The sequence below is a fragment of the Rhinatrema bivittatum genome, chromosome 9 (assembly GCF_901001135.1).
Source record: "Rhinatrema bivittatum chromosome 9, aRhiBiv1.1, whole genome shotgun sequence".
NCBI lineage: Eukaryota > Metazoa > Chordata > Amphibia > Gymnophiona > Rhinatrematidae > Rhinatrema > Rhinatrema bivittatum.
Window position 1 is genome coordinate 224,012,836 of NC_042623.1, and position 14,243 is coordinate 224,027,078.

Here is a 14,243-nt window from a genome sequence, read left to right on the forward strand (position 1 = left end):
GTAATGGGGGATTAGAATCTGCACGTCATCAGCATACAGATAATGAATTAAATTAAGGTCGGTCAGTAATTGGCAAAGGGGGAGGAGGTAAATATTGAAAAGGGTTGGAGTTAGGGATGATCCTTGTGGCACGCCAAGGGTGGATTTTGTTAAAGGTGATTCTTTATTATTGATTTTAACTTTGAAAGATCTGTTGCATAGGAAGGATTTAAACCAACTGAGGGCTGATCCGGAGATACCAATATCTGTTAGGCGATCCAGAAGGATGGAATGGTTGACTGTGTCAAATGCCGCCGAGATGTCAAGTAGAACTAATAAAAAGGAGTAGCCTTTGTCTAGACCCATTATAATATGATCTGTAAGTGAAATAAGTAGAGTTTCCGTACTGCGAGCCTTGCGGAAGCCATATTGTGAAGGGTGTAGGATATCGTTATCCTCTAGGTACTCTGAAAGCTGGGTGTTTACAAACTTCTCCGTCAGTTTGGCTAAAAATGGGAGATTGGAGATGGGTCTGAAATTGGCTGGTTCATTAGGGTCTAGATTGTGTTTCTTGAGGAGGGGTTTGAGTGATGCGGTTTTTAACCTGTCAGGGTAGATCCCTTGGGTTAAAAGGCAATTTATGATGCTTGTCAGATGTCCTGAGATCGAATTTGGAATGAGAAGCAAGTTTTGAAGGGATGTTATCTGCTGGGTGGCTAGATGGTTTCTGTCTTTTTAGTAGGGATTCCATCTCTTTGGATGATATTGATGGAGGACTGACTGACCAAAACTGCTCTCACATCAACCATCTTTGTCCAGACAGTATTGAGAGCTAAGGTGTGAAGGGAACTCCATGTCGCCATCCTGCATGTCTCATCCACAGGTACTGCAGACAAGCGAGCCACTGAAGCTGGCATGGCACTCAAGTTGCAGACCTGCTTGCATGTAGCAGAATGAAATACTATCTGCCAGCCAGTTTGACAAGTTCTGCTTGGACACTGCAACTCCCAATCTGTTCTTATCAAAGGAGACAAAGTTGCGTGGACTGGCGATGGGCCACCAACCGGTCCAGATAAAAGGCTAGGGCCCTTTTACAATCTAGGGTTTCCAGGACTCGTTCACCTTGGTTAGTGTGCAGCCTTGGAAAAAAGATGGGCAGGACAATAGACTAATTGAGATGGAACTCTGTGACCACCTTCGGTAGGAACTTAAGATGCATGCGCAAAACCACCTTATGAAAAAATTTTGTATAAGGTGGGTATGACACCAAAGCCTGAAGTTTGCTGACCCGATTTGTTGAGGTGACCACAACTAGGAAGATGACCTTCCAAGATAGGTACTTCAGGTCACAAGATCTCAGGGGTTCAAATGGTGCCCTCATGAGTTGGGGCAAGACCACGTTGAGGTCCCAGGATTCTGCTGGGGGTCAAATTGGAGGCTTGAGCTGAAGTAAGCTCCGCATCTCAACCCATCCACCCCCCGGTGATATGCTCCAATGGTACTGAGGTGAACTCACAGAGGTGGTCTTCAAGCCAGCCTCAGACAGGTGCAACAGGTAGTCCAGAAGTCTCAAGGTGGAGCAGAACAGATCCAAACCGTTTCCCTCGCACCAGACCGAGAACCTCTTCCAATTGAGACTAAGACTTTCTAGTCAACGACTTCCTGGACTCCACCAGGACCTGAGACATACTTTCCGAGAAGCCCAGGGCCTGCAGGGTCATCCAGTCAACATCCATGCCGTGAGGGACAAGGCCTGGAGGGTGGGATTGCACAGCCTGCCTTGATCCTGAGTGATCAGGTCCGGAGCGGTCCACAGACGGATTGGAGCTAGTGAGGACAGATCCTGAGGAAGCAGGAACCAGATCTACCGTGGCCAATGAGGCACGATCAGGATCATTGTCCCTTGGTCCTGCTGAAGTTTTTCGGAGAGTCCAATACTAGTGAAAGCAGAGGATACGCATACAGGAGGCCGGTGTCCCAATGAGTAAAGGCATCCAAAACTGTCCACCCATCCATCCTGACTAGGGAGCAGAACTGATCCACTTTCCTGTTGCATGGGGAAGCAAACAGATCTATGACCAGGGACCCCCAAAGACGGAAGATCGGATCCACCATGTCCTGTTTCAGAGACCATTCATAGGGGCGGAAGGCCCGACTCAAAGCGTCCGCCCCTGGCAGGTATATGGCTCGCAGGAGAATGCCCTGCAAGAGAGTCCAGGACCAGATCTGTACCGCCTCCAAATAGCAGATGAAATTTAATGTGGATAAGTGCAAGGTGATGCATATAGGGAAAAATAACCCATGCTATAATTACACAATGTTGGGTTCCATATTAGGTGCTACAACCCAAGAAAGATCTAGGCATCATAGTGGATAACACATTGATTTAGTCAGTACAGTGTGCTGCGGCAGTCAAAAAAGCAAACAGAATGTTGGGAATTATTAGAAAGGGAATGGTGAATAAAACGGAAAGTGTCATAATGCCTCTGTATCGCTCCATGGTGAGACCGCACCTTGAATACTGTGTACAATTCTGGTCGCCGCATCTCAAAAAAGATATAATTGCAATAGAGAAGGTACAGAAAAGGGCTACCAAAATAAGGGGAATGGAACAGCTCCCCTATGAGGAAAGACTAAAGAGGTTAGGTCTTTTCAGCTTGGAGAAGAGATGGCTGAGGGGGGATATGACAGAGGTGTTAAAAAACCATGAGAGGTCTAGAACGGGTAGATATGAATCGGTTATTTACTCTTTCGGATAATAGAAAGACTAGGGGGCACTCCATGAAGTTAGCATGTGGCACATTTAAAACTAATCTGAGAAAGTTCTTCTTTACTCAACGCACAATTAAACTCTGGAATTTGTTGCCAGAGGATGTGGTTAGTGCAGTTAGTATAGCTGTGTTTAAAAAAGGATTGGATAAGTTCTTGGAGAAGTCCATTACCTGCTATTAAGTTGACTTAGAAAATAGTCACTGCTATATTTCTAGCAACGGTAACATGGAATAGACTTAGTTTTTGGTTACTTGCCAGGTTCTTATGGCCTGGATTGGCCACTGATGGAAACAGGATGCTGGGCTTGATGGACCCTTGGTCTGACACAGTATGGCATGTTCTTATGTCAACACCTGTTATAGGTAAGCAACATTTGCTTTCTCACCGGACAAGCAGGATGGTAGTCCTCACATATGAGTGAGTACCGAGCTGAGGATGTCCGAGAAATGCACCAAATGTACCCAAGATGTGCAATAGGCACAAATATTGGGTAGGAGTTTGGTCGAGGGCATCCTGAACCCTAACGGGAAGGCGGAAGGGTGTTGGTACGTCACGTTGTAAACAGGTTACAAAGGACAGACTGGCCGAAGATGGAATCTCGTTTTACAGCTTTGTCCAAGCAATAGAGGGCTGCAAAATGTGGAGAGAACTCCAGGTGGCAGCCTGCAAATGTCAGGAAGCGGCAGATTGTAGGTGTGCTACTGAAAGTTGCCATGGCCCTCACAGAGGGTGCTTTAACATGGTCTTGAAATAGAATGCCCGCTTGCTGATAGCAAAAGGATATGCAGTCCAACCAGGAAGAGAGAGTCTGCTTACCTACAGGCTGCCCTAATTTGTTAGGATGGAAAGAGACGAACAATTGAGTGCTTTTCCTGTTGGCAGCTATACGGTCTAGGTAGAATGCTAGAGCCCGTTAACAGTCAAGGGTATGCAGAGCCTGCTCTCCTGGATTGGAATGGGGCCTGGGAAAAAAGGTAGGTAGTATGATGGATTGATTTAGATGGAAATCCGAAACTACCTTGGGTAAGAATTTAGGGTGAGTGCTGACTACTACCCAGTCCTGCAGAAGTTTAGTGTAAGGCGGGTAGGTAACTAGGGCCTGTAATTCACTAACTGTGCGAGCTGAAGTGATTGCCAAAAGGAAAAATCACTTTCCATGTGAGATATCGAAGGTCACAGGAGTGAAGAGGCTTGAATGGTGATTTCATGAGCCGACCCAAAACTAGATTACGGTCCCAAGAAGGGGGCAGAGGACGCAGTGGAGGCTTGAGGTGAAGCAAGCCCTTCAGAAAACGTGTTACACGGGGTTGTACTGAGATAGGAACATCCCCAACACCTTTATGGAAGGCGGCTACCGCACTGACATGCATTCTGATGGAAGAAGTTTTTAGACCTGACTGATACGTGCCAGAGATAGTCTAAAAACTTGATAACTGGACAGGTAAAGGGGTCAAATGACTGAGAAGAGTACCATGACTTAAACCTGTTCCATTTGTAAGAGTAAGATTTTCTTGTGGAAGGCTTCCATGAAGCAATCAGGACACGGGAAACTGGTTCAGAAAGGTTAAGGGGCTGAAGGATTAACCTTTCAACATCCATGCAGTCAGGGACAAGACTTGAAGATTGGGGTGGCGTAGGCACCCGTCGTTTTGAGTGATCAGAAGCGGGTCCATTCCCAGGGGAATGTGCCTGCGAATGGAGAGATCCTGAAGTATTGGAAACCACACTTGGCGTGGCCAGTGAGGTGCTATCAGGATCATGGTTCCCTTGTCCTGACATAACTTCACAAGAGTTTGAGAGAAGAGGAAGTGGAGAAAATGCATAAAGTAGACCGGTTGCCCTCGAGAGGGAGAATGCATCTCTGGGCTGAGAGTGTTTGCTGCGAATGAGAGAGCAGAAGTTCTCCACTGAGATTTTGAGCAGAAGCAAAGAGGTCTATCTGAGGATATCCCCACTGTTGGAAGATGGAGTTCGCTACTGAGGTGTTGAGAGACCACTCGTGCGGTTGAAAGATGCGACTCAGCTTGTCTGCCAACACATAGTCCACTCCCGACAACCAGGTGACCCTGAGGTACATCGAATGGGAGAGAGCCTCCGCCCATATCTGTGCTGCTTCCTGACACAGAAGGAAGGAGCCCATGCATCCCTGTTTGTTGATGTACCACATGGCCACCTGGTTGACGGTCTGGATCAGGATGACTTGATTTGAGAGGCGATCCTGAAATGCCCTGAGAGCATATCTGATTGCTTGAAATTCCAGGAAATTTGGTGTTTGGCTTCCTCTGGAGACCAAGATCCTTGTGTCTGCAGATTGGCCACATGGGCTCCCCATCCGAGGTTGGAAGCATCGGTGGTGAGAGTTATTTGAGGGTATGGAGCCTGGAAGGGCAAGCCTTGGAGGAGATTGTTCTGATTTCTCCACCAGGCGAGACTGACTGAGTGAGTCTGTTACATGGACAATGGTCGATAGGGGCTGAATGCTTTGAGTCCATTGAGACCTTAGAGTCCACTGCATGACTCTCATGGCCAAACGGGCCATTGGTGTCACCTGAACTGAGGACGCCATGTGTCCCAGAAAGATGAGAAAGTGGCATGCAGTCGCTGAGTGCTGGGACTGCAGCTGGTGTGCAAGAGACATGATAGTGAGAGCTCGCTGTCGAGGCAGAAAAGCCTTTGCCTGCAAGGTGTCCAAGTCTGCCCCTATGAATGACAAGATTTGAGATGGGACTAAAGAGGATTTGTCGTAACAGACGAGAAATCCTAATGAAATTAGTGTGTAAGGTTAGATTGAGGGACGACAGAGCAGCTTGCTGAGTGGGAGCCCTGATTAACCAATTGTCTAGATAGGGGTATACGTGAACATCCTGAGTTCTTAGGAAGGCTGCAACCACTACGAGGCATTTCATGAAGACTCGTGGCGCAGAGGCTAGGCCAAATGGAAGCACTCTGTACTGATTGGGGCCTACTAGAAACCTCAGGTATTTGCGATGAGATTGAGTTCTCAATATGAGTGTATGCGTCCTGGAGGTCTAGAGAGCAGAGCCAGTCTCCTCTTTGTAGGAGAGGAAGAAACGAGCCCAAGGCTACTATCTTGAATTTCTCTCGCTGGAGGTACTTGAAGGCCTGTAGATCCAGAATAGGACAAACGCCTCCCGATTTTTTGGGGATTAGAAAGTACCGGGAATAGAACCCTAGGCCACGGGTTCTATTGCCTTGGATTGGAGAAGGAGGGAGGCCTCCTGATCCAGAAGGATGGAGTGATCGGATGTTCTCCACGTCGACAAAGGTGGGGAGTCCGGTGGCACGGAGAGAAAGTTCAGATGGTAACCCTGGGCAATTATTGCCAGTACTCATTGATCTGAGGTAACTGAGTGCCATATGTTGTTGAAATGGCACAGTCGGCCTCCCACTGGTATGCGAGGCAATGGCGGCTGGCTGCTGCTCTCTAGGTGGAAGTCAAAAACCTGAAGCAGGACCTGGTTGAGGAGTTGCTTGCGGCTTTTGTTTCCGTGTCTGACGAAACTGGGCTTTTTGAAAAGGTCTCGTGGCACGGGATCTGGTTGGTGGCGGGTAGGACTTCTTCGGCCGGAAGAAGGACTTATAGTCCTTTCGGAAATGCTGTTTTGAAGAGTAGTCAGAAGGTATCAGAGAGCTGTCAGAGCTTCATGATGGTCCGTAAGTTCCGCTACTGTCCGTTGAATCTGCTCTCCAAATAGGTTATCACCCACACAGGGTAGGTCTTGTACCTCAGGGTCGGAAGACTTGTGCCAGGCCCATCTCCTTGCCGAAATAGCTGCTGCAGATACTCTGGTAGCAGTATCAAAGATATCATAGGATGATCTGATTTTATGCTTGCCTGCTTCAAAACCCTTGTTTACTAGGGTTTGAAGCTGATCTTGGAATTGTTGAGTCAGGGTATCTGTCAAATCTTGTATCTGCTTAAAAATGACCCTATTATATTGGGTCATACAGAGCTGATAAGCGGAAATCTGGGAGATGAGCATTGAGCCTTGGAATACTCTGCAGCCAATGGCATCTAGAAACTTCTGTTCCTTGCCAGGGGGAAAAGAAGTGTGAGGCTTTGATCTCTTTGCTCTTTTTTGTGCAGATTCAACAACTACAGATTAGTGATCCAATTGAGTTTTCTGAAAGCCTGGAGCTGACTGCACCAAATAGGTAGTGTCATCTTTTCTGTGCACTGGAGCAATGGAGCCAGGATGTTATCAGTTCTTCTTGAGGAGATCCAGAAGAACCTGGTGGATAGGGATGGAGGTTATTTCCTTGGGAACATCCAAGAATTGCAGCAACTCCATCATCTGGTGTTTGTCATCCTGTTCAGTCTGCAATTGGAAGGGAACCAATTCAGACATCCCCTTCACAAAATTTATAAAGGAGAGGTCCTCTGGAGGAGAACGCTTCCTACTTTCAGTTGGTGAAGGTGGTGAAGGTAAGTCATCGGTGTCTGGGGAGGAATCGTCAGTCCAGGTGTCGTAGGGATCAGCACCTGTCCCTCTAGGAACTAGAGGGGGATGGGGTGGTGGGATATCTGAAAGTCCTGGTCTAGGCTCCGAAGGAATCGGAGGAATTATCAGAGGCACCGATGGATGGCTCGGTGGTGCCAACGGACATATCGGCACAGATGGTTGGATCGGTGGTGAGGGACGTATCGGCATCGATGGCTGAGGCAGAACTCCCGATGGAGGGATGCGGAACGGTGTTTCTCCTCCCGATGACAATGTAAGCGGGGAGGGCACCGGAGCCATCGGAGACCCGGGGTCCATCGGTGGAAAAGCAGCAATGAGGGCTTCCATCATGGAAAGCAGCGGTGCCAACACTGCCAGAATCAGGTCGGTGGGCGGTTCCGCAATCGGTGCCAGTGTCTGTGCCGGAGGAACCTGGAGTCATTGCATCGCCTTGTCTATGGGCTCCTGAACTATCCGGTCCAGTTCTTCTCGGAGACCTGGAGCAAGCAGCCCCAGCTCCGAAATAGGAGGCAGAGGCATAGCCGGAGGGACTGCCATTAAAGGTGGAGTCGTGGCTCCCGATTCCCTGTCGGGTGAGGATTGCCTCGGTGACCCGGTTGCCGAAAAGGTCTGTGCCTTTTCTGGACAGGGTTTCTTCGATGGCGGCTCGGATGATGGCGAGGTCGATGGCGATGTTTGTCTCTACGATCCCCTTAGGGGCGTAGAGGGTGTTGAAGGCCGAGATGTCGATGCCGGACAGTCACCGGCCGGTGGTCGATGCTAGCGTGCAGTTGACCGTGCCGGCTCTGAAGACGTCTATGCAATGTATGGAGTCGAGGTTTGAGCACGGAAGAGAAGTTCCATCTTCTCCATTCTGGCCTTGCGACCTTTTGGTGTCGTTGGGGCACATTTGGTGCAGGTCAAGACATTGTGCTCGTGTCCTAGACACATAACAGACTTTATGGGGGTCTGTGATGGACATGGTGCGATTACAGTCTAGGCACCGACGGAACCCCCGACACCATGGCAAAAAAATCGAGCCATGGTACGGTCGATGGCCAGTAGGCTGCGAGGGCCAAACTTGACGGTAATAGACTGAAAACGAGTAAAAACTTACTGGGGTACCGCGGTCTGAAGAACGTTAAAGGAGGGATCCCTGCGGGGCAAATTAACTTTTTGTAATTCCGTGAGGAAAATTCCTGTCAGGAATCTCTGCAGAGCTCCTTTACCGCGAGGCTACTGCTGCGCGGAAAAAAGACTGAGGGGGACCCCTGCAGGCTGCAGGGTTAGTGCCATGCTGGGCATGCCCAGTAGGGGCCAGTCAAAGTTCTGGAAACTTTGACAAAAGTGTTCCGTGATTGGGCTCCATCCTGTGATGTCACCCATATGTGAGGACTACCATCCTGCTTGTCCTGTGAGAATAAACAAAGATACATCTCCAGCATTAAATAAAGGTAATTTTAGGGAGTTATGTGGTTATTATAGCGCAGTATTAGTAAATGAAATACTTAAATCACTTAATAACTTTACCTCTGGAACTTTGAGGCGGCTCGCAGAGGCATAATAATTAGCCACAATACAGGCACGCAGTTTATCCATCATCCTTCTTGCTTCAATCAGTCGCTATAAAAGAAAACAAAAAAGTATTATGTAATTGAGGAAGACCAGAGCACATTTTAGCTTACCAACTTGTTACTAAATCACCTTGGTACCAACCTGATCAATCACTTCAATCTCATGCTCCTTGTTCTTCATTTCAATAGTAAACTGTTCTTTAATAATAGCTTCAATCTTCTGAATAGCAGCATCTCGACCTTTCAAAAGGGAATGAAAATATTTACTATACATTTTTAGAGAAGGGAGGTTGCACTGATTTACTAATACATACAAGCTCCTAAGAAACTGCTTAAAAAGATTGAGTGACGTATTGCAGTTGCCTTGGTAATCCACTTGAATATGTGGGAGTTGTAGGCAATACTATTTTATTGGACCAATAATGCACCTTGGACTAGTGTTCAAAAGTTATGCTCTCCACCCATCAAATCAGTGGACAGTATAGTTTACACTGGGGTTAAAAATAGTACGTCAGTCAGGCACCATCAGCATATGCTTGGAGATTGCAAGTTACATTTCTATTACAGCTCTGTAATAGATGGGGCAGGGGCAGTGGTGTGTGGTGGAAGGGCTTGCTAGAGGTGGCAGACAGTAAAACTGTCTAATTATACTGTAACATGAAAAAGTCAGTGTCATAAGCTCTTTTGCATTGTTTTCCAAAATATTTAAACATCTTAATTTCAAACGCTTTGCATTTTTGTTATGAAATTTCCTTTTAAACACTATTGCAGAGGTCATTGGGAGTGATCTTCCCTTCAGAGATATTCACCTATGGAGAAATCATTTTGTTCTGGTCTATAATGTGCTGTCTGAAGTTTTATTCTTATCCTTAATTTTTGGATTACTTCCCCAATTTAGCATCTATATTCACATTTTTTTGCATTGATCACATATAGTACATTCATAAAGGACCATGATTGTGAATTCTTTATGTTGAATGGCTTCCCTTTGTGGGTAGCTATGGTGTCCTATGAAATGTGCTGGTAATGACAGTTTGCACTGTGCTGTTGCACCCGGTCGTAGATGGCTGTGACTTCTCATGCTCATCTCTTTTCCCTGCACAGTCAATCATTGGGAGAATGGCAGCCTCCGCCAACCAATGCCGACTTCCCTGGTGTCCCCAGGACAGAGTGGGCACTGCCAACTGCCATCTTACTTCCAGCATCACTTAGTCGAGCGCGCATAGGGCCTCCTCATGTATGTCATGGCGGGAACCTCGGGGGCGTCCCCTCCCGATGACATCAGCACCGCTAGTGTACTTATACTGACTGGCCCATTGTTAAGACGAGTTAGCAAGGAGTTCTCTCACTTGTTAAATCCGCTCTAACTTGGATCTTCTGTTCCAGTCTCTACTCCTGGCATTCGGACGCTCTTAGTTCCCGCTCCTTGGGGGCTCTTCCGTGTCTTGGCTATCCGCTCCTCTGAGGGCCCTCCTGCCAAGGACTTCCAGACACGTTCCTCGGGTATATCTACTGGGACTTCCTTGTGTGAGTACATTCTCCAACTTCTATCAACCTCACTGAAGATTCATGGCGTACCCAGTCCTTCAGGCCACTACCGTTCTTCAGCCTACCTACACTACTCATCCTGTGCCTCAGGATATTGCTTCATCTTCATACAGCCAACAGCCTGGTTCCTGTATCTCAGACTTCTACATCTACAGTACAGTTTCCTTGGCATACTCCGTGCTGCGGGCCACTACCGGAGCTTGTATCTACATTCTCATCTTGACTACTGCATTTGCTCAAAGACTGTTTTATTACATTTCCCGCTCCTCGGGTGATGTACTATCTTTTTCCCTAATAAAGTCTCTCACAGCTGTGCCTATGTCGCTGAGACCACACCCACCAACAGTGAGGCCCATGGGGCTCCTCCTTGTGGGCGGAGACATCTCGCACCTCGGCCCAGGGTTCACTTCATCAAAACCATAACAGCTATGTTGCAGGGTTTTGTGCCATTTACTCCTTTTTGAATTTCTGCATGAAGTTTACATCTAGTAAGTTTTTGTTTCAGTTTAGATGGTTGCCAGAAAGCTAGATGTGAAAGAAAAGGGAATATTTCAGTGATTCATCCTCCTGTAGTAGTGGTTTTAAGTCATGATTTTTCTTATGTTTCCTAGCTTCCACTTGTATGTTTCTATGATATGTGCTCACTCCATGGCACTCCTTTCCTTGTGTTGTGCTAGGTTTTCCCCTGGGTACTTTGAGAATGTGATTTTCTTGCAGCTGACTGTAGGTGATAATCTTTGTTTGAAGGACTCTTAGAATTTGTAGATGTGAGTGATGAAGACTGGAGCTATGAAAGCAGTTGTATCTGTTAGGTGGTTTTCTGTATACAGGTGTTCGTAAGTATCCACTGCTGATCGAGGCTCTAGTATGCAAAAAAAAAAGTTGTATCTTTCTCTGGAGTAGTCCATTTTGAGTGCTGGATGGAATGCACTGAAGTTATATGTTCTTAAAATTCTTTTCTCCCTCAGTTCAAAATCATGAAAATAAATCAATGTACCAGTAATATCAGAACGGTTTGGTGGCATCCACTTAGGAATGCCTCTTCCAAGTCCATCATAAATAGGTTGTCATATTGTGCTGCCATCCTAGTACCCACAAGCAGCCTCCTCAATATCATTGTTGAAGCTAGAATAGATGTGGATCAGGATGAAAATCAACTTAGTCTGAATTTTTGCTGTGTATTGGTGGTCCAGAATAATTGCCTTTGGGAGTTTGCAATATGCAGCTATACCCTCTGGGTACAAAACAAAAAAAGCCACACAATGGTATAAGATCACAGTGCATTGCTTTCTGGCAATGGTTTACAAATATTCGATGCATAACAAAGTTGCTAATGGATAGTATGGTTGTCAATCTAAAAGCATAACAGAAATTTATTTCAGTTTGTTTTTTTTACACATCGTAGATGGTTTAGACATTAGAATGGTATTTAATAAAAATTTCCACAAATGATCCTGTGGTTGTTTACTTAGATCGCTTCTTTAGGTCACAGTGTTGTCGATTTTATTAACATGGATCAGATGTCCAACTATTCATCTTAAGTACAGTAAGGGGGAGATTTGGCTGTAAGCAATATCCTCTCCGACAAATTCACCAATTGTGCATCCACTTATGTTATTCTACATTGCAATGTGTCCATGCCAATTGATCTATGTAGGTAAAACTAAAAGAAGCTTGAGATTGTGTATTTCTAATCATAAAAGCTGTTTGAAACGAGGTCACACTGAAGCACCACTTGTGGCACACCCCTTAGAGACTTCCCACAAGTCTGAAGAATATAAATTTTTTGCGATTGATGCCGTGGTATCACATTCACGGGGGGGAGATCGTGACAAGTTAATTCGACAATAACAAAAAGTGGATAATTGATTTGGAAAGCAACACCGACTGGATTAAATTTGTGCTTTGAATGGGGTCATTTTTTGTAAAAAATAACAGCAGGGGTTTTACGATATATGTGTTCTGTCAGAACATTTTTTAATAAGATCTGTAGCATATGAACAACATTCATTCCTGTGACAGTTTTGATCCAGACTCCACTTGTGGCACATCCCATGGAGCAGCTAAAAAGGAGAGTATTTTTTCTGGTTTTACCAGATCATTGTTAGGATAAGAACATGCCATACTGGGTCAGATCATGGGTCCATCAAGCCCAGCATCCTGTTTCCAACAGTGGCCAATCCAGGCCATAAGAACCTGGCAAGTACCCAAAAAACGAAATCTATTCCATGTTACCGTTGCTAGTAATAGCGGTGGTTATTATCTAAGTCAGCTTAATTAATAGCAGGTAATTGACTTCTCCTCCAAGAACTTATCCAATCCTTTTTTAAACACAGCTATACTAACTGCACTAACCACATCTTCTGGCAACAAATTCCAGAGTTTAATTGTGCATTGAGTGAAAAAGAACTTTCTCCGATTAGTTTTAAATGTGCCACATGCTAACTTCATGGAGTACCCCCTAGTCTATTATCCAAAAGAGTAAATAACCAATTCATATCTACCCGTTCTAGACCTCTCATGATTTTAAACACCTCTATCATATCCCCCCTCAGCCGTCTTCTCCAAGCTGAAAAGTCCTAACCTCTAGTCCAGAGCTTTCCAAACTGTGTGTCGGGACACGTTAGTGTCGCCTGCAGTGTGCAGGTGTGTCGCGCAAGCCCGGTCAACTCTGATGTGAGTTTGGGCTTTTTTTTTTCTAGAGATTCACTTTTTTTTTCAGTTTATGGGTTGCTTATTATTGGGTGATTTTTGCTGTCAATTGCGTTTTTTTGGGGGGCTTGGTGGGTGGAACGAGCCCAGCCATCCTTGCATTGGCTGCTGCTGCCGATGAGGCCTGGCCATAAGGAGTACTGACTGCAAGCAGCAGTTTCTGGTGATCATGGAAGGGAGTGAAGCACTTAACTGGCAACAATCAAAAAGACGAGGTACATAAGTGTGGGGGCCAGACATGTGCTGGGGGGAGAGAGATGAGTGAGTGGGGGGCAAACGTGCTAGGGGGACAGACATGTGCTTGAGGGGGAGAGATATGAGTGTGTGGGGGTCAGACATGTGCTGGGGGGGGAGAGAAATGAGTGTGTGGGGGTCAGACATGTGCTTGAGGGGGAGAGATATGAGTGTGTGGGGGCCAGACAATTTGTTTTATTATTGTTTCTCATAAATTATAACAATAACATGAATCTTGGAATATATATTTTTAATATAAATTTAAGGTTTTCATGAGATAAAATGTTTCACGACACAACCTATTTATGTATATATTTAAGGAAACATACATAAATTGTCGAAATATGTTTCGTTCGTTTAACCTCTGGTTTACTAGTAGACTGAATTACCGTGTCGTGAAATTATGTTTGTCTAAAAAGTGTGTCACCAACATGAAAAGTTTGGAAAGCTCTGCTCTAGTCTTTCCTCATAGGGGAGCTGTTCCATTCCCTTTATCATTTTGTTCGCCCTTCTCTGTTACCTTCTCCATCAAAATTATATCTTTGAGATGCGAATCCAGTGGTGGATTCCCCGTTTAAATGTTCCTTGAACAAATGGAGAACAGTACATTAGAGCTGGATTTAAATTTGGGCATCCAATGGAAAAGCAAAATTGCTTACCTTGTAATAGGTGTTATCCCAGGACAGCAGGATGTAGTCCTCACATATGGGTGATTAGCAAGCTAGAGGCTGACTCATTTTGAATGGAGTCAACAGAGTAGTATTGTTGTTGAAAATGAGGCAGCCGAAGATCACAGCAGGATGGATGTAGAAGGAGTTGGGATTAAACTGGAAACAAGTTCTTTAAGACAGACTGTCCATAGTTTGAATCTTGTCTTCCTTGCTTGTCCAAGCAGTAATGAGCTGCAAATGTATGAAGAGAGCTCCATGTTGCTGCTTTGCATGTGTCAAGTATGGGCACT

General features: G+C 45.7%; 1 protein-coding gene across 12 annotated transcripts in view; it reads right to left on the minus strand.

Annotated features, from left to right (window-relative positions):
* Positions 1 to 14,243, minus strand: part of YEATS2 (YEATS domain containing 2) — a 799,337-nt gene that overhangs the window by 761,236 nt on the left and 23,858 nt on the right. For all 12 annotated transcript variants that reach the window (XR_003858765.1, XM_029617009.1, XM_029617017.1 and 9 more), the window contains 2 exons: positions 8,931 to 9,028; positions 8,745 to 8,837 (listed from right to left, as the gene is read on the minus strand). Coding sequence is in view for 11 of the 12 variants with exons in the window: in XM_029617009.1 (XP_029472869.1) it covers positions 8,745 to 8,837; positions 8,931 to 9,028 (191 nt within the window). In the remaining variant the exon portion in view is untranslated. The remainder of the gene's footprint in view (positions 1 to 8,744; positions 8,838 to 8,930; positions 9,029 to 14,243) is intronic.